Source organism: Pristiophorus japonicus, chromosome 8 (assembly GCF_044704955.1).
Source record: "Pristiophorus japonicus isolate sPriJap1 chromosome 8, sPriJap1.hap1, whole genome shotgun sequence".
Taxonomy (NCBI): Eukaryota; Metazoa; Chordata; class Chondrichthyes; family Pristiophoridae; genus Pristiophorus; species Pristiophorus japonicus.
The window spans coordinates 32,100,391-32,124,487 of NC_091984.1; the positions used below are offsets into that span (position 1 = coordinate 32,100,391).

General features: G+C 46.2%; 1 protein-coding gene across 2 annotated transcripts in view; it reads right to left on the reverse strand.

Annotated features, from left to right (window-relative positions):
• The window catches only part of LOC139268039 (dihydropyrimidine dehydrogenase [NADP(+)]-like), a 1,057,241-nt gene that overhangs the window by 119,329 nt on the left and 913,815 nt on the right, over window positions 1-24,097 (reverse strand). For both annotated transcript variants that reach the window (XM_070886024.1, XM_070886025.1), the window contains one exon: window positions 5,621-5,800. In XM_070886024.1, the coding sequence (XP_070742125.1) occupies window positions 5,621-5,800 (180 nt within the window). The remainder of the gene's footprint in view (window positions 1-5,620; window positions 5,801-24,097) is intronic.

Below are 24,097 nucleotides of genomic sequence, written 5' to 3' on the forward strand. Positions count from 1 at the left end.
TGCTGAGCTCTTCAAAGGTTTTGTCCGCCGACCTTTCGGGTGCTAGTAGGTCCTTCATGAGTGCGTAAGTCTTAGGTCCGCAGCTGGTCAGCAGATGGGCCCTTCGCTTGTCGGCCGCTGCATCTCCCAGCCATTCTTTCATGACAAAGCTTTGCTGGAGCCTCTCAATGAAATCGTCCCAGTCCTCACCAACACAGTACCGTTCCTCTGTGCTACCGGTGGCCATTCTCGTGGGTTGTTGATTCCCATTTCTCGTCGCCAATGTAATGTCTTTACTCAATGGCACATAACCCACACGAGGCACATTCTATGGACAAGGTCACTCTATGACCTGAACCTTTATTCACAAGACCAAGAAGTGATGACCCTGCGTGGGACCTCCCTTTATATACCTGGATGGCCAGGTAAGGAGTGTCTCCCACAAGTTCACTCCCTGTGGTCAAGGTGTGCATTGCTTAAGTATCTACAGTTACTGCAGTGGTGTTACATAGAGGTTACATACATGACACCCTTAGTGCTACGCCCCCTGATGCAGGGCCCAGATGCCCAAACTTAACTACTAAGCCACAAACTATTCTCGGCCGCTAACTTTCCCGCCCCGCCGCCATTATTGCCCCAAAAACATAAAAGCCTAAAATCCAGCCCAAAGAGTAACTCTTGATAATTTAACGGCAGGGTGTGTGAGGTTCGGTAGCTCAAGTGCTTTGGCACTTCATGCATCATTATCATGGTCCCAATTTGTAATGTGGCTGCTAGAAAGCTAAAGATGGAGCTGTGGTTGAGGGTCTTGTAAAGGCCATTGAGACTGAATTCTAATTATCGAATTATAGACATTTGAATTTGTTTTCATTAAACTCATCAGTGAGATGAAAGCACTGAAAGAAGACACTCCAGCTACCCTTAAAGACAAAGCAATATCTTTCGCCTAGAAATGTATATTGCTCTAACACTCTTAAATCAGCTCGATGGGTTTCATACACAAAATTGTAGAAATTTCAGCATTGGATGAAGTCATTTGACCATTAATGTCAGTGCCAGTGCCAGCTCCACATTGCAGCGATCTATTCTGAGGGTATGGTGGTATAATCATCATCATCATAGGCAGTCCCTTGGAGTCGCGAATGACTTGCTTCCACTCTAAAAGTGAGTTCTCAGGTGACTGAAGAGTCCAATGCGGGACCTACAGTCTCTGTCACAGGTGGGGCAGACAGTGGTTTCAGGAAAAGGTGGGCGGGGAGCCTGGGTTGCCGCACGTTCCTTCCACTGTCTGTGCTTGGTTTCTACATGCTCTCGGCGATGAGACTCGAGGTGCTTAGCGCCCTCCCGGATGCTTTTCCTCCACTTTGGGCGGATGTGAGCCAGGGATTCCCAGGTGTCAGTGGGGATGTTGCACTTTATCGAGGAGATTTTGAGGGTGTCCTTGAAGCATTTTCTCTGCCCACCTGGGGCTCACCTGCGTGTCGAAGCTCCGAGTAGATCACTTGCATTGGGAGTCTCATATCGGGCATGCGGACGATATGGCCCGCCCAACGGAGCTGATTGAGCAGGTTAATGCTTCGATGCTGGGGATGTTGGCCTGAGCGAGAGCACTGATGTTGGTGAGTCTATCCTGCCAATGGATTTACAGGATCTTGTGGAGGCAGCGTTGGTGGTACTTCTCCAGCGTTTTGAGGTGTCTGTTGTATATAGTCCACGTCTCTGAGCCATATCGGAGGGCGGGTATCATTACTGCCCTGTAGACCATAAGCTTGATGCCAGATTTGAGGTCTTGGTCTTCAAACACTCTTCCTCAGGCGACCGAAGGCTGCGCTGGCACACTGAAGGCAGTGTTGGACTTTGTCGTCAATGTCTGCTCTTGCTGACAGTAGGCTCCTGAGTTATGGAACATGGTCCACGTTGTCCAAGGCCTCGTCATGGATTTTGATAATCGGGGTTAGTGCTGTGTGGTGGGGTCAGGTTGGTCGAGGACCTTTGCCTTACGGATGTTTAATGTAAGGTCCATGCTCATGTACGCCTAGGTGAAGTTGTTGATGATGGCTTGGAGTTCGGCCTCCGAGTGTGCGCAGATGCAAGCATCGTCTGCGTACTGTTGTTCAATGACAGAGGATGAACGACCTTGGATCTGGCATGGAGGCAGCGGAGGTTGAACAGATTCCCATTTGTTCTATAATTAAGCTCCATTCCAGTAAGGAGCTTGCTAATGGTGAGATGAAGCATTGCAGCAAGGAAGATTGAGAAGAACGTTGGTGCGATGAAGCAGCCCTGCTTGACCCCGGTTCGGACATGGATTGGGTTTGTGGTGGATCTGTTGGTCAGTATCACGGCTTGCATCTCATCGTGGAGCAGACGGAGGATGGTGACAAACTTTTGAGGGCAGCCGAAATGGAGGAGGACGCTCCATATTCCCTCAAATAGCAATCTGCTTTAAAACAGCAACCCAACTCGAGAGCAACTCAGACGGCTGAAGGCCGAGGTCCAACAAAAAACCCGTGACCTAAAAAACAGATGGTGGGTGGAGAAAGCACAGGAGATCCAGCAGTTAGCCGACAACCACGATGTGCATGGATTCTCCAGCGCAGTCAAGACCACCTATGGCCCAAGCACCCAAGGCCCTATCCCACTGCTGGCCAAGAATGGTGAGGTACTCATCAAGAACAGAGAGGCAGTCAGTGCCCTTTGGAAGGAGTATTTCGAAGATCTCCTTAACCGAAACTCTGTCTTCGACACAAGTGTCCTCGACTCCATCCCATAGCTTGCTACCCGCCACCATCTCAGCAGGATGCCAACCGGGCATGAGATAGAAAAGACCATCTGTCAGCAGAAGAATAACAAAGCAACAGGAGCAGATGGAATTCCCGCCGAAGCACTAAAGCATAGTGGAGAAGCACTATTGGCATGAATACATGACGTCATTTCTCTTATCTGGAAGGAGGAGAGCATGCCAGTAGATCTCAGCGACGCCATAATTGTGACCATCTTCAAAAAAGTGGACAAGTCCGACTGCGGTAACTGCAGAGGAATCTCACTGCTGTCGGCCACAGGGAAAGTCATCGCAAGAATCCTCCTCAATCGTCTTCTCCCTGTGGCTGAAGAGCTCCTCCCAGATTCGTAATGCGGATTCCGTCCACTAAGGGGTACAACGGAAATGATCTTCACCGCGCGACAACTACAAGAGAAATGCAGGGAACAGCACCAACCGTTGAACGTGGCCTTTGACCTCACAAAGGCCTTTGATACTGTCAACCGTGAGGGATTATGGTGGTATATATGGTACTTGACTAGCAACCCAGAGGCCATTTGTTTAACACCCACCATAGCAAGCAATAAATTTAATAAATCTGGTAAATTTCTGAGTTGGCACCAGATAAAATGACCATAAAATGTGTTCATTAATGTCCTTCAGGGAAGGAACCATCCAGTCTGGTCGACAAGTGACATCAGCCCCACACAACATGGTTGATTCTTAATACTCTCAGAGCAATGAGGGGCAGACAATAAATACACTGCCAGTTGCCCACATCCCAGGAACATTTAGAAAAATCCCATTTCTCTCTAATGTTTCCCTGCATCCTTTTTGCAATTTTCGTCAAGTGTTTATCCAATTCCCTCTTAAATGCTATGATGGATTCAGCTTCAACAGCAATTTGTGGTAATAATGCTTTCCCTTCTTTCTTTTTTCTCATTGTCTATTTGATCTTGACTTCAGTTACCACTTCTAACTTTAAGAGTGCCAGTCAATGGCTCAGTTAGTAGCACCCTGGCCTGTGAGCCAGAAAGTTGTGGGTTCAAATCGCACTCCAGAGACCTGAGCACAAAAATATAGGCTGGCATTCCAGTGCAGTGCTGAGGGAGTGCTGCACTGTCAGAGGTGCTGTGTTTTAGATGAGATGTAAAACCAAGGCCCCGGGCACTATTTCGAAGAAGTGCAGGGGAGTTATCCCTGATGTCCTGGACACTATTTATCCCTCAAACCACATCACTAAAACAGATTATCTGGTCATTATCACATTGCTCTTTGTGGGAGCGCTGTTTACAAATTGGCTGCCATGATTCCTTCACTACACTTCAAAAAGTAGTTAATTGGCTGTAAAGCGCTTTGGGATGTCTGGTGGTTGTGAATGCAAGTCTTTCTTTTTTCTTTTCTCCCCTATTTGTACTCAATCTTTGTTTTTCTCCATTTTAAATTGTTGTCTATGTTAAAGATGCAGTATAAATGGAGAGTTGCTGTTTTTGGTAATAGTGCAGAATGCAATACTGATAGGAGGAATAAGGAGAGTTCTAATCTATCGAAGAACACTGGGTTCGAAATTGGAACGTTGTTTGTCACCAAAGTACATCTGGTCTGACTAGGTACACCTCTGCCAATGCTATAAAGGATCCCACTGAGGATTAGAAAAGTGGGAACTCCTGATGTAGTTAGTTCTGCCCCAGTGCTATTCCTTCCTATGCTGAATGGCCATGTTTGGAGCAGGCTGAGGCTCTATTTAGCAGGTCATGCAGAATTCCTGACATAAAACAAGGACCCGGTGATTCTGGGTCCTGGCCCAGTTTCTTACTCTAGTGTGCACTGAGGTTACGGTGAGATTCGCGAGAAGGACCGTGGATGTTTTGGGTCAAGAAATCTAACAACAAAACCTCTGAAAAAATGTAAACAATAGGTAACTATAGATAGTATGGTATTGAAAATAAACATTACGTAAGAGTATGTTCAAGACTGTTAACTTTCTTGTTTGGAAGATATTTATAAATGGCTCAAGGTTTGCTCTTGCAATTCATCTCATCCTAACCCCTGAAGACCTGAAAACTACAATGGGCAAAGATTAGCAATAATAACTGTTAATACATTCATGTGCAATTCATTTCTTTACTATTTTAGCAGAGGCACAAACATGTTTATTACAAATGGAAGGAATTGCCTGCAAACATGTTAATGCTTTGTATGCTAACTTTCACACAACCAAGTTTTGTTACTTCCAGTCATTGGTTAGGCTCTATTTAATATATGCTTCACACTAAGGGGTTGAAATTCCAATGAGCGCTGTGTTTAGCGCACTAGTTAGTGTGCCTGTGTAAGATTCATTTCTGCTCTATTTTATTAATTTATTCACAAACTTCTTAACTAATGTGCCAAAAAAAGCATTCAATGGAATTTAAACTGACAAGTAGGTACGACGTACTCATCAGAATTGTTAGAGCTAGTCAATAAATATTAAATAATTCTAATGTGAAGACTGAAATTTTACTTGTGTTATGCATAAACTGTTTATATGAATGTGGTAGTGCAAAAATAAGGCTGAACATTTTGACAACACCCTATATAATTAACACAGGCACTCAGGGGATCTGGAAGTGAACTAGTGGGGAACTAGAATATGCACACCATCTTGGTCCATATACTAATGGTGTTTACCTCTGCATCATCTCCTCACCCACCACAGACCTACATATAAAAATCTGGATCATTTATAATGCTTTTAAAGATTTACAAAAGTGATGGCGATAGAGGCAAAGAGAAAGAGAAAAAGAGAAAGAGAAAGAGAAAAATAGAGAGAGAAAGAAAGACAGACAGTCAGACAGAAAGGAAGGAAGGAAGGAAGAATAGATGGATAATGATTCATACCTGTCCAATTATACCAGGAACTTCCGGTACAGGTTTTCCTTTCTGGTGAGACATTGTTGGTGGGCTCTGTCCATCCCAATTTTGCAACTCTTCAGTGCTTTTTAAATACAACAATGCCTTCAATCCTGTGCAATAGTCATCAATTAATGTGAAGTCCTGATTCTGAACAGCGCTGCATATCTGTAAGTACACAGGTTACTTTAATATTGTGTGCAATTAGTTTTATTTGTTTACAATATATATTTTTAGATATACCATTTTAGCTGTTGGGGGGGAAAAAGATCCTTAATGAGGGTGCAGAATGATGAAACAAACCCTTGCTTCGATCTAAAAATCCTACGGATCTACTTAAATGTTGACTTTTTCAAATCCATTTATTGTACCATTATATTCTAAAGCTATTTGTAAATGCAGCTTTATGAAATGATGTTCTGACTTGCTTTAAATGCTATAATTATCATCACTTATAAAAACACACTGAAATAAACTGGGATGTCATAGAAATATAGGAAAGTACAGGACTGGAAAAGGCTCTGCAGTCTATCTGGCTCATTCTATAAACTAATCACACTCAATTGCAGACTCTGATCCAATTCTTCTTTAGTTTTTCCACATTATCTGCCTCCATTATCTCCCCAGATAGAACATGTCACATTCACGAACCTCAGTGTAAAATAGCTAAATCTCAACTGTATATGCACCTTCCTTCCTCTAAGGTTAAACTAATGTCCCTTGCTTCTAGAATTTGGGCCAATCAAGCATATTATCAGGATTCAGTTTATCTATACTTATAAGAATTTTAATTATTTGAACCATTTCTCCCCTGTGCCTTCTCTTCTCCAAAGTAAACAATCTCAGCCTCTTCAAACCCTCCTCATAGCTTAGATGTGTTAAGTGATTTGTTTAGTTGCCCTTTTCTGCAATGTCTCCAATGCCTGGATATCCTTGCTACAGTGCGGTGACCAGTATTTAACTATACCAGTGCCTTGTACAGACTCAGTATCATCTGCTGGGATTTGTGATCTATCCCTCTGGCTATATATCCTAAGGTCTGGTTAACTTTCCTTCCTACTGATGAGCACAACACTGTTAATTTTATTGAACTATCTACCATAGCCCCAGATCTCTAGTGTGTTTTGTCTTGTATCCTAGAGCCATTTAGTTTGTACTCCCATTGCTTATTTCCCTTTCTTAATCTCATTACCCCGCATTTGTTCATATTAAATGCCATTTGCCATTGATCAGCCACCTAACCAGATCCCTTTGTTTATGGGTTCCTCTTGTCTATTGTTTGCCCAACCCACCACTAAAATCTGGTGCGATCTTCAAATTTAGAGTTTTTGTTTCATGGCCCAGCTCCAAATTATTTATATATTTTGTATGCAGCAATCAATCCACTTGCCATGTCAATGCATCTTCATTCATAACAACACTTTTGCTTTCTCTAATTGAGCCAATTTTCAAACCTTAGAACTTTGCCTCCTATTCCATGTCTTCTTACCTTGTGGAATTATTGCTTGTGTGGCACAGTATCAAAAGCCTTGTTGAAATCTAAATATCATGCCCAGAGAATTTCCATTGTCAACAAGATCTGTCATTTTGCCTGTAGTTTTCTGGATTTTCTTAATGTCCCTTTTAAAAGCTCCTTTCTAAACCTCGAGCACTACTTCCATTTCTCATGATTCCCTAAAGATAGTGGCATGGATGTGACTAATTTTGGTGGCCATTTCTTTAAATACCATTGGATGATTACGTAGGATTACATAGGATATATGGTACAGAAATAGACCATTCAGCCCAACCAGTCCATGCCGGCATTTATGTTCCATTCGAGCCTCCGCCCATTTTTCCTCATCTAATTCTGTCAGCATAACCCTCTCTTCCCTTCTCCCCCATATGCTTAAAAAGCCTCCCCTTAAATGCATCTATACTATTCGCCTCAACCACTCCCTGTGGCAGCGAGTTCCACATTCTCACTACTCTCTGGGTAAATAAGTTTTTTTCTGAATTCCCTATTGGATTTCTTGGTGACTATCTTAGATTGATGGCAATTAGTTATGATCTTGCCCACAAGTGGAAACACTCTCTCTGTATCAACTTTATCAAAACCTTTCATAATTTTAAAGACCTCTATTCGATCACCCCTGAGCCTTCTTTTTCAAGAGAAAAGAGACGCAGCTGGTTCATCCTTTCCTGATATGTATACCCTCGCATTTCTGGTATCATCCCTGTAAATCTTCTCTGCACCCTCTCCAATGCCTTTATGTCCATTTTATAATATAACGACCAGAACTGTATGCCTTACTCTAAGGGCCCGAAATTCATCAGGGCATAAGGTCTGCCCATTTCTCGGTGCTATTCCGGCAGTGTGTCGTTTAAGACCATCGGGATACCGCCAAGACTGAAGAGCGCTAGTTTGGTGAAAGTTTTCTCGGCGGTATGTGAGCGGTGTGCAGCGGGCGGTATGCAGCATTATAGTCGATCAAGATCGATTTTCTTGTCAATGGACAGTGCGGCACTGCACTGCGCATGTGCAAATTTTTTTTTGCCTTTTTTCACAGATGCTTTTTCCTTGCAATTTCAGGGGTCAATGGTCACCTGCGCATGCGCAGTGAGTTGAAGTCAAGGGAGAGAGAGTGAGAAGGAGCAGCTCGAGGGTCAGTTGTTTTCATCAGAGATTCCAGAGTTAAATAATATTAACAAATAATAATTACACAATATCAATAATACATACTTTATAAATAAAAAATCATATAATAAATATAATAAATATAAATATAATGGAAACGCTGAAAAAGAAGTTGAAGCGTAGGAACATCGAGAAGGGCAAGAGATTGAAGGCGCCCACCTTTGACAAGACGGAGCTACCTGCCCTGCTGGCGAATATCACGGAGAGATACTCTGACTTAACGAAAGGTGGTCGTGGAAAGCCCCCTCTCCCCCCAAAGGAGTACAACAGAATATGGGATGAGATTGGAGAGGCTGTCTCCTCCACAAGTACAATGGTACGCACCGGGGAAAGATGCCGTAAGAGATGGAATGACCTGGTGAGGGTGGCAAGAGTAAGTAATAATTTTATTTATGCACCCTCCATGTACCATGTACCATGTAAATATAGGTTCAGTGTCACACGGATGATGTTATTTATCCCAAGATTACAGCGATGTATTTGCGCTTTCAGACAAGGGGATCAACCCAATGTTTTGATGTGTGTGTGTGTGTGTGTGTGTGTGCGTGTGTATATGAATCTGCATGTCTGCGATGTTAAATGGATTGAAGATTTTGTCTTTCATTTCATTTTGCAGTGGCATACGTTCCACGTGCCCTCCGCTGTGGTGTTAGGGAGGGGATGGTGCCATGGGTTCATCTGGAAGCTCCTCCTCAACGTCCTCCCCCTCATTTTCCTCTTCTTCCTCCTCTGTCGCTTGCACTCTCTCCCCAGGTGGTCCCGCAGTCCCCTGCGGCAATTCCTGTCCCCGCATGATTGCTAAATTATGCAACTTGCAGCACACCACTGTGAACTTAGCAACCAGCTCAGGGTAGTATTGCAGCCTGCCTCCTGAGTGGTCCAAGCATTGAAAGTGCTGCTTCAGCACTCCAATTGTCTTCTTGCTAATATTACGTGTGGCTATATGACTCTTATTATATCGTTGTACGGCTTCTGTCTGAGGGTTCTGCAGGGGTGGGGTCAAGAGCCAGGTGGTGAGGCCGTACCCTTTGTCGCCCAGCATCCAGCATTTACCCTGTGGCTCAGACTTCAACAGGTCAGACACAGTGCTATCCCGCAATATGTGCACATCATGGATGCTCCCTGGAAAGTAGGCATTCACTGCCATTATGCACTGTGTATGGTCACATATGAGCTGCACGTTGAGGAAGTGGAATTCCGTACGGTTTCGGTACACCTCCGCCTCCTGTAATGGTGCTCGCAGGGCAATATGGGTACAGTCAACAGCACCCTGCACCTTGGAGAAGCCGGCAATGCATGCAGATCCCAAAGCCCTGTCACTCTGTGCCTCCCTGGTCAATGGGAAGTTTATAAATTCCATCCGGTGTGCAGACAGTGCTTCGGTTACCTGTCGAATGCAGCGATGAATAGCGTCCCGAGAAATGCAGCATATGTCCCCAGCTGATGCCTGAAAAGAGCCGCAGGCATAAAAGGAAAGTGCCGCAGACACCTTCACCTCGACAGAGAGTGCAGTAATGTTGGTGGTACTGGGTTGCAGGTCTGCTTTAATGAGCTGGTAAATCTCATCGATCACCTCGTTTTGGAAGCGCAGCCTTCGAACACACTGTCGATCGGTCAGGTCCAAGTATGAGCGCTTCTCCCTGAAAATCCTTTGGGGGGTAAGGCCTACTCCTCCTCATCACTCTGTGACCTCCTCTATAACCCTGATAATTCTGCTCAATAAACCTTCTCCCATCTGGATCCTGCATTAGACAAGTAGACAGCAATACAGGCTGAGATAGTACAGGCCCTATTCTTTTTAAATCTTCAGAATCTCCTCAAAGATCCTGAGATAAACACAAATGATTTTTCAATGAAAAAAATATTAACTCAAATGCCTTCTATCTTAATAATGTACTCAGTACCAATATAAATACCTTTCCCATTGTGAATCGCACTGTAAGGTCACTGTTCACCTCAGAAATACTGAGATGCTGCTTTTGCTTACTGTTCCCGATTTCAAAATAGCGGCACTGAACACTACTGCCCATTCCTGCCCACTTAAGATCAAGTAAAACCACCTTCTCCGGGACGGTTCGCAGCTCCGGTGGTATGTCGGCGGTGTGTCATGAAACTTGCACTTTTTGGGTGGTCTGCGGGCGGTTCTGCACAGTGGATGGTGTGCATACCGCCCGGCGGTAGATCAATGATGAATCTTCTGCCAAGCGGTATGTCAGCGGTATGTGCCTGTTTTTTGATGAAGCTTGTATTTTTGGGCGGTAAGCGGGCAGTAAGTGGGCAACAGTGGCTGGTCTGTCGATGAATTTCGGGCCCTAATTGTGGTGTAACCAAAGTTCATTACAGGTTGTGCATAACTTCCCTATTTTTTAATTCTATACCTCTAGAAATAAACCCCAGTTCTTGGTTTGCTTTTTTACGGCCTTGCTAACCTGTGTCGCAACTTTTAGTGATTTGTGTATTTGTACTCCCAGATCCCTTTGCTCCTATACCCTACCTAGACTCGCAGCCCCCAAATAAGAAGCAACCTCTCTATTCTTCCTACCAAAATGGTGCCTCGTCTTCCTTTAACTTCCCTAGCCTCAGAACATGCTTTAACTGAAATTTCTATTCCTTTCAGTGCTTCATCTTTTCCCCATTCTCTACCCCTCCTCCTGAAATGTAATTTCACCACTGGGAGAATGTCCATGGGTCATCTTCATGAACACAGAAAAGAAGAATTAATTTTGTGCATTTCTTATTCCTTGGTCAGCTAATTTTGTCATATTTTGGATCATTAAATGGCCCCACCATTTAACTTCTTTACCTGCTTGGTATATTCATAGAAATACTTGACATTTCTCTTAATATTCTTTGCTTTCCTAATGTCATTTTTTGCTTTAGTTCTGTTATGTCACCACTGATGTTTTTTAATAACCATAAATGTGCCATTTTAATTTATATTAGCTTGCCTTTACTTGAACTCTAATTCTTCGGGGCGAATAATGAGCACCAACTGCTGGCTGACCTGTCGAGCTGCAGCAGACCACTCCACAACATGAGGTCAGCTCATTTAAATATTCAGGGCGAGAAATTCAGCTGCTTAGCAGCTCTCGTTAGTGCCTGGGGGTGGCGGGCATGGTGGCGCTAATGGTTAGTTAATGCAGCGAACTTCAGGGCCAGTTTAGTGCTGGCGCTAACTATACCACCTGGGCCTCTAGCACCTAGCAGTTCGTGATGTCACCCCTCCCTCTCTCTGTAACCCCCTGCAACGGCCTGTTACCACCCCAGATGTGGAATTGTCTCCCGCCCCCCCACTGTATCGTCTGGCGTGAACAATGGCAGGAAGAGGAGACGTTGTCGACTCAGCAGGCTGCTTGGGGAACGCTAGTTAAAGGGAATGGTTTAGTTGCACCAGTCTGGTGCCTGCTCAAAGTTTTGGATGTTTCATTGCTGCAAGATGTCCAAGCCCTCCACTTTGTGAGAGTGTTTGGAGCTGTAATGGCAGTCGCTCAGGTCGCCTTGCAACGCAGAACTGTCGATAGATAACTAGATTGGCCCTTCTCTTTAAGCGAGGGAAGCAGTCTCTGATGCTGTTAGCAATGTGCTCCAAATTGTTCAGCACTCTGCCACTACCGCCCCGCTCTTGGACTTTAGCAGCCTAAGAAAAGTGATTAGCGCTTGATTTAGTTCTCCACTTCCCTCTTGGAATGCTAAAGCTGAATTTCCCGGCAGAACAGAATCATTAGCTCCAGGCCCGATTTTTTTTCCAGGCCCGATTTCTAGCCCTTAGATTGTGATCTCAATACATAGCATCAATGTTGCCTTTAATATTTTTTGGCACCGCGTGGCTCCTTTAAGGGGCTGCGCGGACCATTCAAAATACCGCGCATGCGTGGTTGCGCGGGATCCCTGGAGCACTGCGTGGCCGAGCAGCTTAACGGGAATGTTGCATAGCGTGTGAAGTGCTGGGAAAGTGGTGAGGTCGTGGGCACAGACTTATTGGATGCCAGCAGTCATTCAAGGGCTTCTGGCTGTCCTTAAAATTGTTTTTTGAATGGCTCCAGGAAGGATGGCCCAGTTCACAGATTGAACATTGGAATCCATGCAGAATGAAGTCCTGCACAAAGGGTAGCCCGATGCACGGAAGAGCATTTGTGACAATGTCTCCCTTCAAGCATCCATTTCTAATGGGCACTGAGCATCTGTAGCACTATTCAGGATTCTATCTCATCAGCATGAAACTTGGGAGTTTGTGAGCCTTGCATATGATGCACAAAATGTATTGGACCTCCATTATCATGCACACTGTACATGGGATGTGAAGTAGATATCAGGCCTCTGTCCCGAATAACACAGGGCCGAAGTACCGACAGCGCTTTAGGTGCTTACCATCACATTATTGGTCCCTATCTGAGTGTTGAGTGTCCTTCCACTATGGATAGTATTGCAGGTTCAATACAGTTGTGTACAAAATTAATCATGCTAAAAGCTTACTAATTTGTGCTCAATTTTTTAAAATCATAAACAAAACAAATTGATGTTTTATGCCCAATGCTTCATTACTATTTGTAGAGAATTGACTTTGTCCAATGCTCAACTATTTTAAGTTAGTGCATATCATTCAGTTAGAAGTGAATAAAATCAAACTGCAGGACATCTGCAAAACTTCAATGATGGGATAATTTTTTTTTGACAAGTTTGGAAAAGCAAATTGCAAATCATTGGTAAGTTATTCCACATTAAGTACTATTTATCTATTTCCAACCTTCCTCTCTTTACATATCACCATCAAAAATGCATATCTGTTTGTTATATGAGCATACGAACAATCACGGACAGGTAAACACCCTCTGGCCCATCCAGCCTGTCCCGCATGATTGCCATACCTTGTGTATCACAATGTATACACTCCCCACCCCACCCAAAACCACGTGAGCTCCTGGAAGAGGTGAAAAAACAGATGATCACAGATGATACATTATGAATAACAAAGGTGTTAGAGGTTTATACATATAAACATTTGATGTAACTTAATTTACATGCAAGGCACATGAGTAGGAGCTGCTGTCAAATGCCATTTTGAGGAGGGCTAAGTGTTTCTCATGTCTGATGATTTTAAACAAATCAATCACCATTAACCAAATATGGTTTTGATTACATCTTTAGACTGTTGCTTATGAAAACCGGTCTCTGCAGCATTCTGAAGAGACAGTATTTGGAAAACAGGAAATGGCCCCGCAAAATTGCCCCGCGCCCCAATTTGGTGTGGTAATGCTCTGGAGCCATGAAATTTAGCGCCCAGCGTAGAAGTCCCGCCCGTGCCACTTAATTGGGATTACTGCCCCTCAAAGGAAGTGGAGCGCTCCACTTCCTTTGGGGGCGGTAACCGGGGCGGGGAGTCGAGCGCTGCGCGGATGCTCTGCGTAGCGCTGACGCACTTCTGCGCACTCTGCAAGGTCTCTTCCACTGAGCCACCAGGGCAGCGTGCGACTGGGCCAGTAGCACCAAGACGGAGCTCCGGGCAACACGATGGCGGCCCAGACCACGCCATCGTCGTGTCGACCTGAGAGTTGGCCAACAAGAAAAATGGTGCCCCTTTAGTACCTGCTTGAGAGCGGATGTCGGCCAGCTTCGCGATTTCCCCCATGGGGTGTTAAAGAGTCGGCGTGTGGCGGTGAGGGCCGCCATGGTGACATCATTGCCGGTCGCAGGGTGGCCCGGGACGCTAACCATGGGGTGCGGCGCTGCCATAGCAGCGTCTCCACAAACACCAGGGCAATTTTGCAGAAGACAGTAGCGCCCCCCTCCCCCGGGCGCGAACTGTCTTGCGCCCCATTAGCGCCCCCCAGAGATGTTAACGGGGCTATAAAAATTGCCCCCAGTGTGTTTTACACCTCTGAAGAACTTGCAGCAGCATTTTATAAGAAGCCTAAAAATAATGCAATTTTTTGTTCATGAAAGTAAGATGTACATCGTTTTTTTCAATATCATAACATATTGATGAGATAACAATGTGATGGAAATACGTTTCAAAAACTAGCGGGGAGCAATCCGGTCGGGCCTCTGTTACAGCGTTAATCCAGGCACAGCGGTACTTTTAACGCCTTCAGAAAGTTTATGTCTCCCACCCAGAAATTCGTCAGAATTGGTCGAAGAGCTGACAGGGGCGATAAATCAACCGTTACACACCAAAGCTAGGGGAACGATAACAAAAGTTTAGGTCGGTACATTTTGCAGACCAATTGCGCATGCACAGAACTCTGAATCAGATCTCGGGAAAAGCCGAGTCTTAAAAGCGTGGCATAGTAATGCCCCCATTAATGTTTTCAAAATCACTTGTTTTCACGGTGGACTGTTATGTCTGTCTGCCGCTGCAAATTCGGAAGCTCACACACCGTGCTTTGTGTAACCATTGCACTGACTGACCTCCGAGGGAAGGGCTTCCTCATCCCTTTAAGAAGCCACCAGTTAACAATTCTGCAAGTCTGTACCGACTGGTTTTCCAGACATTGTTTTTGTCAGGCGCTCAAGGAGATGCACGCAGCAAATTTACCGACCGGGGTGCAAACGTGCGCATTGCACGAAGATTATGTCATGATCGGAGCGATCGTCAGGAGCCAGGCACTAGCGGTTTGCAGCCCCGGTGAATTTTCTATCGGGGCACTAAAAGCTGCGCTCCCGGTCGCTAAGCTGTAACACTTGCATTAACGCCCCCTCTGGCCGCTAGTATTAGTATTATAATATTAGGCAGTCCTTCGTATCGAGGATGACCTGCTTCCACACCAAAAAGGGATGAGTTTACAGGTGTTTCAATGAGGGACTTGACATTCTAAGTGCCGAACTACATACTGAAGGGTGGAAGATGCCTGTGCATTGATTCTTTTAACGTTGCACACCAGCCGCCACACGGGCTTGACAGAGCTAGGTCTTGATCCACTGGCAAGGGTTAACCAAGACGACTGGAGACCAAACTCTGCTGCACGGACCTAGTGTGCGCGCATGCTTCTACTATCCATAGATCGCAGTGTGGGTTGGCCCTTGCTGCCCCTGGGCCCTCGCCTCTCCTGGGCCCTGAACCCTCGCTCCTGGGCCCCGATCACGATGCTCCTGGGTCCTAATCTCTCACTGCTCCTCCGCCCTGATCAAAAATAGAGCAGTCAGAAACAGGACATCAATTAGTCTCCTCTTATCTTGGAGACATCAAATATTGACACTGTTATTTGAAATATCAAAATATTAAACTCCAGCCGCTAACTGAGGTGTTAGACAACCGAAAATCCAGCTTTGTTCCAGAGAGATAAATATTTTTAAAACTATAAGCACAACCTTACAAAAACAAAATCCTATGTAGAGCAATAACAACAGAATGCAACCAAATTGGGTTGGTAAAAGTATTTAAATTCAGACAGTAACCTGTATCTACAAAACAAATTTATATGTGCACAGGTCATCAATGAGGCACTTTTACCCTGATGGCTAATAATATAGGCTGATTTTCAGAGATGGTGCTGCTGATGGGGAGCTTTGTTTGCAAGATTTGTTTTGCCATCATAAAATATCCTCCTCTTTATTTGTAAGCAATAGCCTTTGATAGGTCAAAAGCAAAATACTGCAGATGCTGGAATAAAAATAGAAAATGCTGTAAATCTCAGCATGTCAGGCAGCATCTGTGGAGCGAAACAGAGTTAATGTTTCAGGTCGATGACCCTTCGTCAGAACTGCCAATTGTTTGAAATGTACAAGATTCGTAAGGAAGTGCTGGGCCCTGAAACAGGGAGGGGAGGAAAGAACAAAAGGGATGGTCTGTGATACAGTGGAAGGCAGGAGAGATTTGAGAGACAAAAAGGATGACGGGCCAAATTGAGATGGTAATGGCCTTTAATAGGTACTGCCTCAACCAGATTTCCTGTGCCCAGTCACTCACATTGCTCCTGATATGTGTAGAACTTGCACATTATTATTTGAATACTAGATGATCCCCTGATGGGATAATTGCACTTCAAGGTCTCTGTTGTTTTGCTTTGGTTATTCTTTGATTGAATATTCTAGAGTGTCTGGAAATAAAAGTAGCTAATTGTTACTACACTAATTTAAGCGTTTATTTGGACATAACAGCCCCCTGCACTCACTGAATGCCAGTGGGAATCTATTGTAATGGCCCAGGATTTGTGGTGGGTAATAACAGCAAACGAACAACATTTGCTGTTATTACTCTATAGAAACTGACCCGAACTTCAAGATGCAGTGCATGTGTATCCTAACGGGGAAATCCTGAAGTTGTGGTTAGACATTCACTGCTCTGACACTGGCTGTGCTGTGCCTGCCCCCCTACCCGTTGCAGGACGGCACTGCCCTTGATTTTCCATCCATAATGCAGCAAGCTTGTGATTTTCTGATGTGCATTATCAGAGCTCGAGGCTTCTTACTGGTGAACTTGAAAATTGGCCCTTACCTCTATTTCATATTCACCCCAATTTTGTAATCATGGCAAAAAGAAAATGCTGGCTGGACCTCAGGGACTGTGACCGAGATTAAACTAATAACAAGAAGGGTGGGACCTTGATGAATCTTGCATGATCAGACCCTGCTATTTTTCCTGATAGGCTTCAGTTGGTGCCCAATCTGTGCAGGAAGCAGTACAGTTGGTTGGGCACAGGAAATCTGGTCAGACAGCATCTCTTAAAGACTGTTGCTTGCCATTAAAGGGGAGGGTATTTTACAATAGCAAAAAATATCTTGCAAGCAAACACAAGAATGCGAGGAGCAATGTGGGTCAAACTCCCCCATATGAAGATGTTGCTTTCGCTGTCCTGTTGCAGGAAGTGCAGTAAATAGGGTCCCCATACTTGGGGTTGTAAAAGCTGAACTATGAAATTCCTGGATGGAAGTTGCAGACACAATGGCCCGGAATTTGCGGTTGTTATGTAGGTGAAACTGTCAGCGTTCACCTTCATTACAACTGTGAATCTGACAGCAACTTCTGGAGTGCGCACATGTGCAGTTAATGTGGAAATCCAGAACCCGGAACCGGCAATCAATTGAAATCACTGAACTGATGAAAATGTCTCCATTTATGCTGGAATATTGCTGTTAAAACCCCCCTGACAAAGTTAAGCTTTTTTGACTGAGGGGTAACAGGATTTTTAATGGCGTACTGTCATGTTTACTACTGAATAACTGTTCTGGCCCTGAAAAAAATAATGTTATATTTGTGTAATGTCACATTTTCCATTATGATAAAAATTCCATGGTTTTTAGTATTGTATATTTTTTAAAGTTTGTTTATGATATTTCATCTTCTACCTGAATCCCATGTGTATGCCCCAATCTTTATTTCTCTCTCTGTAAAGTGATTAAAAAGTGTAGGAATATCAGTGCATTTTACTTCATGGTTTGCTGTCTGTAAGAATTCTTCAATGTGATTGGCTGCTCAGCCAGCTTGATGACATCACTGTTGCTGGACGCTGGAGAACCCCTAGACTTGGCGTCAGAGTCAACTTAACCTCGGGAGAGATGAAATCAATGCTACAGAGATCGCTTGTGGGCAGCTTTCTTCAAGGTCAGCTGACCACAAAATCCGGGCCACTCTTCCAGGACCAATGGACAGGGGAGAAAATGAACAAGAAAATTTCAGGTGTCGGGACGAGTGCAAAGGTGAACCTACCTGGATTTGGCAAAGTGTTACTATTGATCCATAGCATGCATGGGCACCAACTGCTTTTAACCTGAATCATCCAAGGGAAGCAGCATACGAATCAGAGAAATAATCTTTCAGCTTTTTATCGCAGTGTAGCTGCAGGTTACATTTTGTGCACTTAAAAAGCTTGTATAGCCACACATAATTCTTGCAAGGTGTGTCCTGAAACAACAATGCCACCAGAAACGATATACATGCTGTATTATAATTGATTTTTACAGAAAGGAATGTAGGCTGGACACAGGGGTGATTGTGCAGCAGTGCTTGTAAAGACCAACATTTGCATGTTTATGTGTGCTTTCGGAAGATAGCAAACAACCATTAGGGGAAAAGAACAGATTGGAAGAAGATCTTCAGACCTTAAACAACCATCTCACTTCAAAGACACTGCTTTTGAAATATCTGGGCCTGCGTCCATCAAAGGAATGCAGGAGTTAGAGTTTGGCAACTTGATGCCTGGCACAACAAGAATCAGGCTTTCATCAGTCTCCTTTCACTCACATAGTTATACAGGCATATTTACACAATATCTTGGCATCTTACTTCAGTTAGAAGGCATTCTCTCCTGACACTATTGTAGCACACCTGCCTTTTTTCTTTCAATAGGATCTTCCCAAGAAATGTTGGCAGGCCCAGATAGCACCAAGGAATTTAACAATTCATAGCATGCTGCCCCAGACACGCCATGTGATGCAGGTCCCAAGGCAGATCCATGCACCCCGGAGCATTTAGACAGGGAGCACCAGCTGACGCACAAGTGAGCACAAGCAAGTGGAGGGAGCAGCAAATGAGCAGTAGCAGCTGGCTACAGCAGCAGCCCCATGCATTCATTAGTTACATGGCTTAGGGATTACATAAGAACATAAGCACATAAGAAATAGGAGCAGGAGTCGGCCATTTGGCCCATTGAGCCTGCTCTGCCATTCAATAAGATCATGGCTGATCTGATCTTGGCCTCAACTTGACTTCTCTGCCCGCTCCCCATAACCCCTTCTTCCCTTACCTCTCAAAAATCTGTCTATCACTGCCTTAAATGTATTCAATGGCCCAGCCTCCACAGCTCTCTGGGGTAGACAATTCCACAGATTCACGACCCTCTGAGAGAAGAAATTCCTCCTCATCGTTTTAAATGGGCGACCCATTATTCTGAAACTATGTCCCCTAGTTCTAGATTCCCCCACGGGAGGAAACATCCTCTCTGCATCGACCCTGGCAAGCCCCCTCAGAATCTTATACCTTTCAATAAGATTACCTCTCATTCTTCTAAACTCCAACGTGTATAGGCCAAACTTGCTCAACCTTTCTTCAGACGACAACCCCCTCATCTCAGGAATCAAGCCAGTGAACCTTCTCTGAACTGCCTCCAATGCAATTATATCCCTCCTTCCCTCCTTAAATAAGAGGCTGAAATTGCCCCTTTCAATAAGATCCGACGAGAAATTGGCGGCCATGGGTCGAGGTGGCCTGACCACCCAGTCGGGGTGGATTGTCCGGCGCTCGCGACATTGCCCTCTGTGTTTTTTCCGGCGGTGTAGGTAACCGCCCCTCGCCCCCCACATCCACCCCGCTCCTGCATATGTGTTGGTAACGACGTAATCAAAGCGTGCACCGCCTCGGACCCGCCCCGGAAGCCAAATTGCCCTTAATTCGGCTTCCGGGCACTTGTCGAGGCCAACGGCAGGTTTTTGGGTCAGAGCGCGCAGTGGGATGAAGACTGCCAGCGGCATTTAAAGGCCCGGTGCATCTCCCGCCATGGCTGTCGGCCAAATTTTTTTGAAGACTTACAAGCATTGAAAGATGCGTTGTTGCGAACGGATTTGGACATTAGTGGGCCAGCCTCTTCCTAGTCAGCAACAGAGGACGCTGATTGAGGAGGCTGTGCTTGAAGAGGTTTAAAAGATGGGCTCAGTGCTGACAATGGAACACCTCCTGCACATTGTGTGCGGCAGGGAGGCACGCAGGAGAAGGTGGCTCTGGCCACAATGGCTGGTGAGGCAGGAGCGAAGGGACACAGCTCACATGGGTGAGCAAGCTGCAGAACATAAGAACATAAGAAATAGGAGCATGAGTAGGCCATTTGGCCCCTCGAGCCCGCTCCACCATTCAATAAGATCATGGCTGATCTGATCTTGGCCTCATCTCCACTTCCCTGCCTGCTCCCCATTACCCTTCACTCCCTTAGTGCTCAAGAATCTGTCTATCTCCACCTTAGATATATTCAATGGCCCAGCCTTCACCGCTCTCTGGGGCAGAGAATTCCACAGATTTACGACTCTGAGAGAAGAAATTCCCCCTCATCTCAGTTCTAAATGGGCATTCCCTTATTTTGAAACTAAGCCCCCTAGTTCTATATTTCCTCATGAGGGGAAACATCCTCTCTGCATCTACCCTGTCGAGCCCCCTAAGAATCTTATATGTTTCAATAAGATCACCTCTCATTCTTCTAAACTCCAATAAGTCAACCCGTTCATCTCAGGAAACAATCTAGTGAACCTTCTCTGAACTGCAAAGAAGGCCATGGGGGTAAAATAGAGAGGTGCATTCGGAAGGATCTCAGGAAGGGCCTGCTGCCAGGAGGTGGGTCAGGGTCGCAGAGCCCCAACACCACAGAGTGGGACAGATGGAGAGGAGGCAGCATGAACAGAAGGCACCTGTTGGAGACCACCACGATACAGAGGGTGAGGGCTAACATCAGCAGGATGGAGAAGGCAATGAGGCAGCTGTCAGAGGAAGACACCAACATAGATATGGTGGTAGACCCTATCGTCAAAGTGTGTACAGACAGCAGTTCTCCTACATGGAGTTTCCGGAGACTGCGAGTCTGCAAAGACATCACCATGGAGCTGTGCAATCTCCTGCAGCCAGACCTGCAGCCTCAACAAGACTGAGGACAGCTCTGTCAATCAAAGGTCACCGTCGCCCTGAATTTCTATGCAACTGGATCTTTTCAAGCTGCAACAGCAGATATATCTAACATATCACAATTTGCCACGCATAGCTCCATCCGTCAGGTGAGAGATGCTCTGTATAAGAGGAGGAGGGACCACATATCCTTCCCTATGAGCAGGGAGAAGCAGTTGGAGCGGCAGACTGAATTCGTCAGGAATGTGGGCTTCCCCAGGGTTCAGGGTGCCATAGACTGCACCCACGTTGCATTGAGGACGCCACAGAACAATCCTGAGGTGTTCCGTAACTCAAGGCATTCCACTCCCTCCACATCCTGCTGGTGTGCGACCACAACCGCAAAATCACAGCAGTTGATGCCCGGTACCCTGGCAGCAGTCACGGTGCTTTCATCCTGCGGTAGACTGGTGTGCCAGGCATCTTTGCTGCCCAAACCAAGATTGCAGCTGGCTCCTTGGAGATAAGGGCTACCCACTCTGCACTTGGCTGCTGACTCCTCTTCGCTACCCGAGGACTGCTGTGCAGCAATCGTACAATGATTCTCATTCAGCCACCAGGTGCATCATTGAGCAGACCATCGGAATCCTTAAACAGAGGTTCCATTGCCTGGATCGCTCAGGAGGAGTATTGCAGTACTCACCTGAGCGGGTGTCCCTATTCGTCATCATCTGCTGCATGCTTCATAGCCTGGCAATCATGAGGGCACAACCATTGGAGGATCTGGCAGCAGTATCACCTGAGGAAGAGGACCAGGAGGAAGAGGCGCAGGAGCACAATGCGTAGGAGGATGAGGAGGAGGCGCAGGAGAAGAAGGAGGAGCAGGACCCTGCAAGAGAAGTCCGAGACTGTCTCATTGCTGCTCGTTTCCATTGAGTTCATCTACACTTTGACCTTCATCTGTACATCTCAGCAGGGAAACCGATGAGCCCTTTCACACATCATTCCCCACATTGAAATGAGAGACCAGCACAGATATTCAAACCCACAATAAACATTTATTACACAATAAAGAATGGTGCCAAAATTACTACATTATCAATTCTCACCCTTGTACAGTTCCTTATAACCCCTCTTATGCCTACCTATTCTATAGCTATGCCACAGTGTCTCCCCTGTGGCTGCATCATAGCTCTGGGAAGGCTGCTGTGTTTGAGCTGTAGAAGCTACAGATGTCCTTCTAGGACGCCCTTGACCAACTCTGGCCCTGGAAGGGCAGGCTGCAGACTGGGCCACATCAACCTCTACGCCATCAGTCTGGATTGGCAGCAATGGCGAAGCGGGAGGGCTCGGTTCAGGACTGCTGTGACCCTGAGAGAGCACATCAGGATCCTGCTCCAATGACCTGGCGCTACTCCGCCGGGGCAGCACTTCACCATCCTCACCAATCTGCTGCAGCACAGTTCGAGGGGTGGCGCGACACCGGAAAATCCCCGGTGGATTGTGGTGAACCCAGCCACGATGGCAGCAGTCAGATCTCACGTGGCATCCAGCTGGGACTGCACGAGAAGAGACTCAGTCTCGATGCCACCAGACACGACAGCAGTAAGCTGCTCCGTGGCCTGTTGCTGAGAATGTGTTAGAGCATTCTGAGCTTCCAGGCCAGCGGCCACCCTCTCCAATACAGCACTGAGACGTTGGTTCCCTTCCGCCTGTGCTGCAATGGCAGCTGCCACATCGCCCACGACACGCGGCATCACAGCAGCCACATCGAGGGGCTCATCTGAGTCCTCCGCAGCAGATCTCGCATGTGGTCTATCCCTCGGAGAGCTGCCACCTGAGGTTACCTTTGCCCTTCACCATGCTGCAGCCCGCTAGGGCCCAGTGCATCACCCAGTGCAGACCATCTCCTAAATCTAACAGGTATTCTCAGTATCTGAGCTGGCGCGTGGAGTGTAGGAAGCAGTCGCTGCTCACAGCAGTGTCCCCCTCTTCATCGCTCTCATCGGCCATGTTGCCAATCTCTGCACTTGGCTGAAGGGTGTCGCTCTGACTTGGGCTCACACACGGGGTATCATCAGCAATCAGAAATGGCACAAGGGTTCTGTGAGGGTGAGGGAGTGCATTGCACCATCCAGCAAGCAACGTGCGCATATTCATCACCAATTGACCGGTGGGCGCTGGCACTTTCAGGGAGAGATGGCATTAAAGGAAGGCCTTAACTTACCGATGCTGCCCCCAGTGGGATCCACATTTCCAGCGGCCACAGGGAAGCCAACATGTGGGGCCTGTTAGCCGCTGCACCCTCTCCTCGATGTCAGTGAGCTGCTGGATATCAGCCTCGCCTCTCTCACCCCCCACCAGTCCTCTGTTGCTCCAAATGGCTGTGAGATACCTTGGCCTGCAAAGCAAAGAAGGGTTGCTGAGTGGCAGTGTCAGGAGACCTCGGCAAGGAGTCCAAGTGTGGGTCCATTACATGCAGCTGTAACTCTCACATGAAAGGAACCCTCCATTGTGAGTATGCACACATAGATAAAGATGCCCCAGCAATCAAATGGTGCTTCAGTGACTATATAGTGAAGGTGGGAAATGAGAGAAGGTGAAGGAGAGGCTCAGAGATGGAAGATAAGGAGTTGGGGAACATGTACTCACTTTCACTATTCCAATGATGTCGTTCAGCCTTTTACGGCGTTGGATGGTGGTGCGGTCATGAATGGAGGTCCCTGACACCTCGACAGCTACCTCTCTCCAGGCATTCACAAACACCGCGACTGGGTCTTCCTGTGTCCAGATACAATACGTGCCTCCTTTCCTCCACAGCTTGGATGAGGCTTTCAAGTTCAACATCAGGGAAGCGGCTGGTCCTCGTTGAAGCTCTTGCATTAGCCATTCCATCAGAAGCACCAAAGACAAACTCAGTACTCAGGACCTAGCTGAAAAACCTGCCCTTCAAGAAGGGCAGGGAGCAGCTGCCTCATCATCACTCAATGGGAATCAGCTGAATTTCTCGGCCGAATCGGACAGTCAGCCCTCACACCGCTGCAAAGAGCTCATTCCTGCCAGCAACACCGCCCCGCTCGTTTTTTTCCCCAGAGTACCGAATTTCGCTTGAATGTCCGCCCCATTCATTGGGACGGTAATGCACACAAAACATCGGTAGATGCACCCCGTTTCGGGGGGGGGGAAGGAAATTTTTGCCCCCAAAACTGTATGCAGTACTCCAGGTGTGGCCTCACCAATACGCTGTACAGCTGAAGCAGGACTTTCCTAC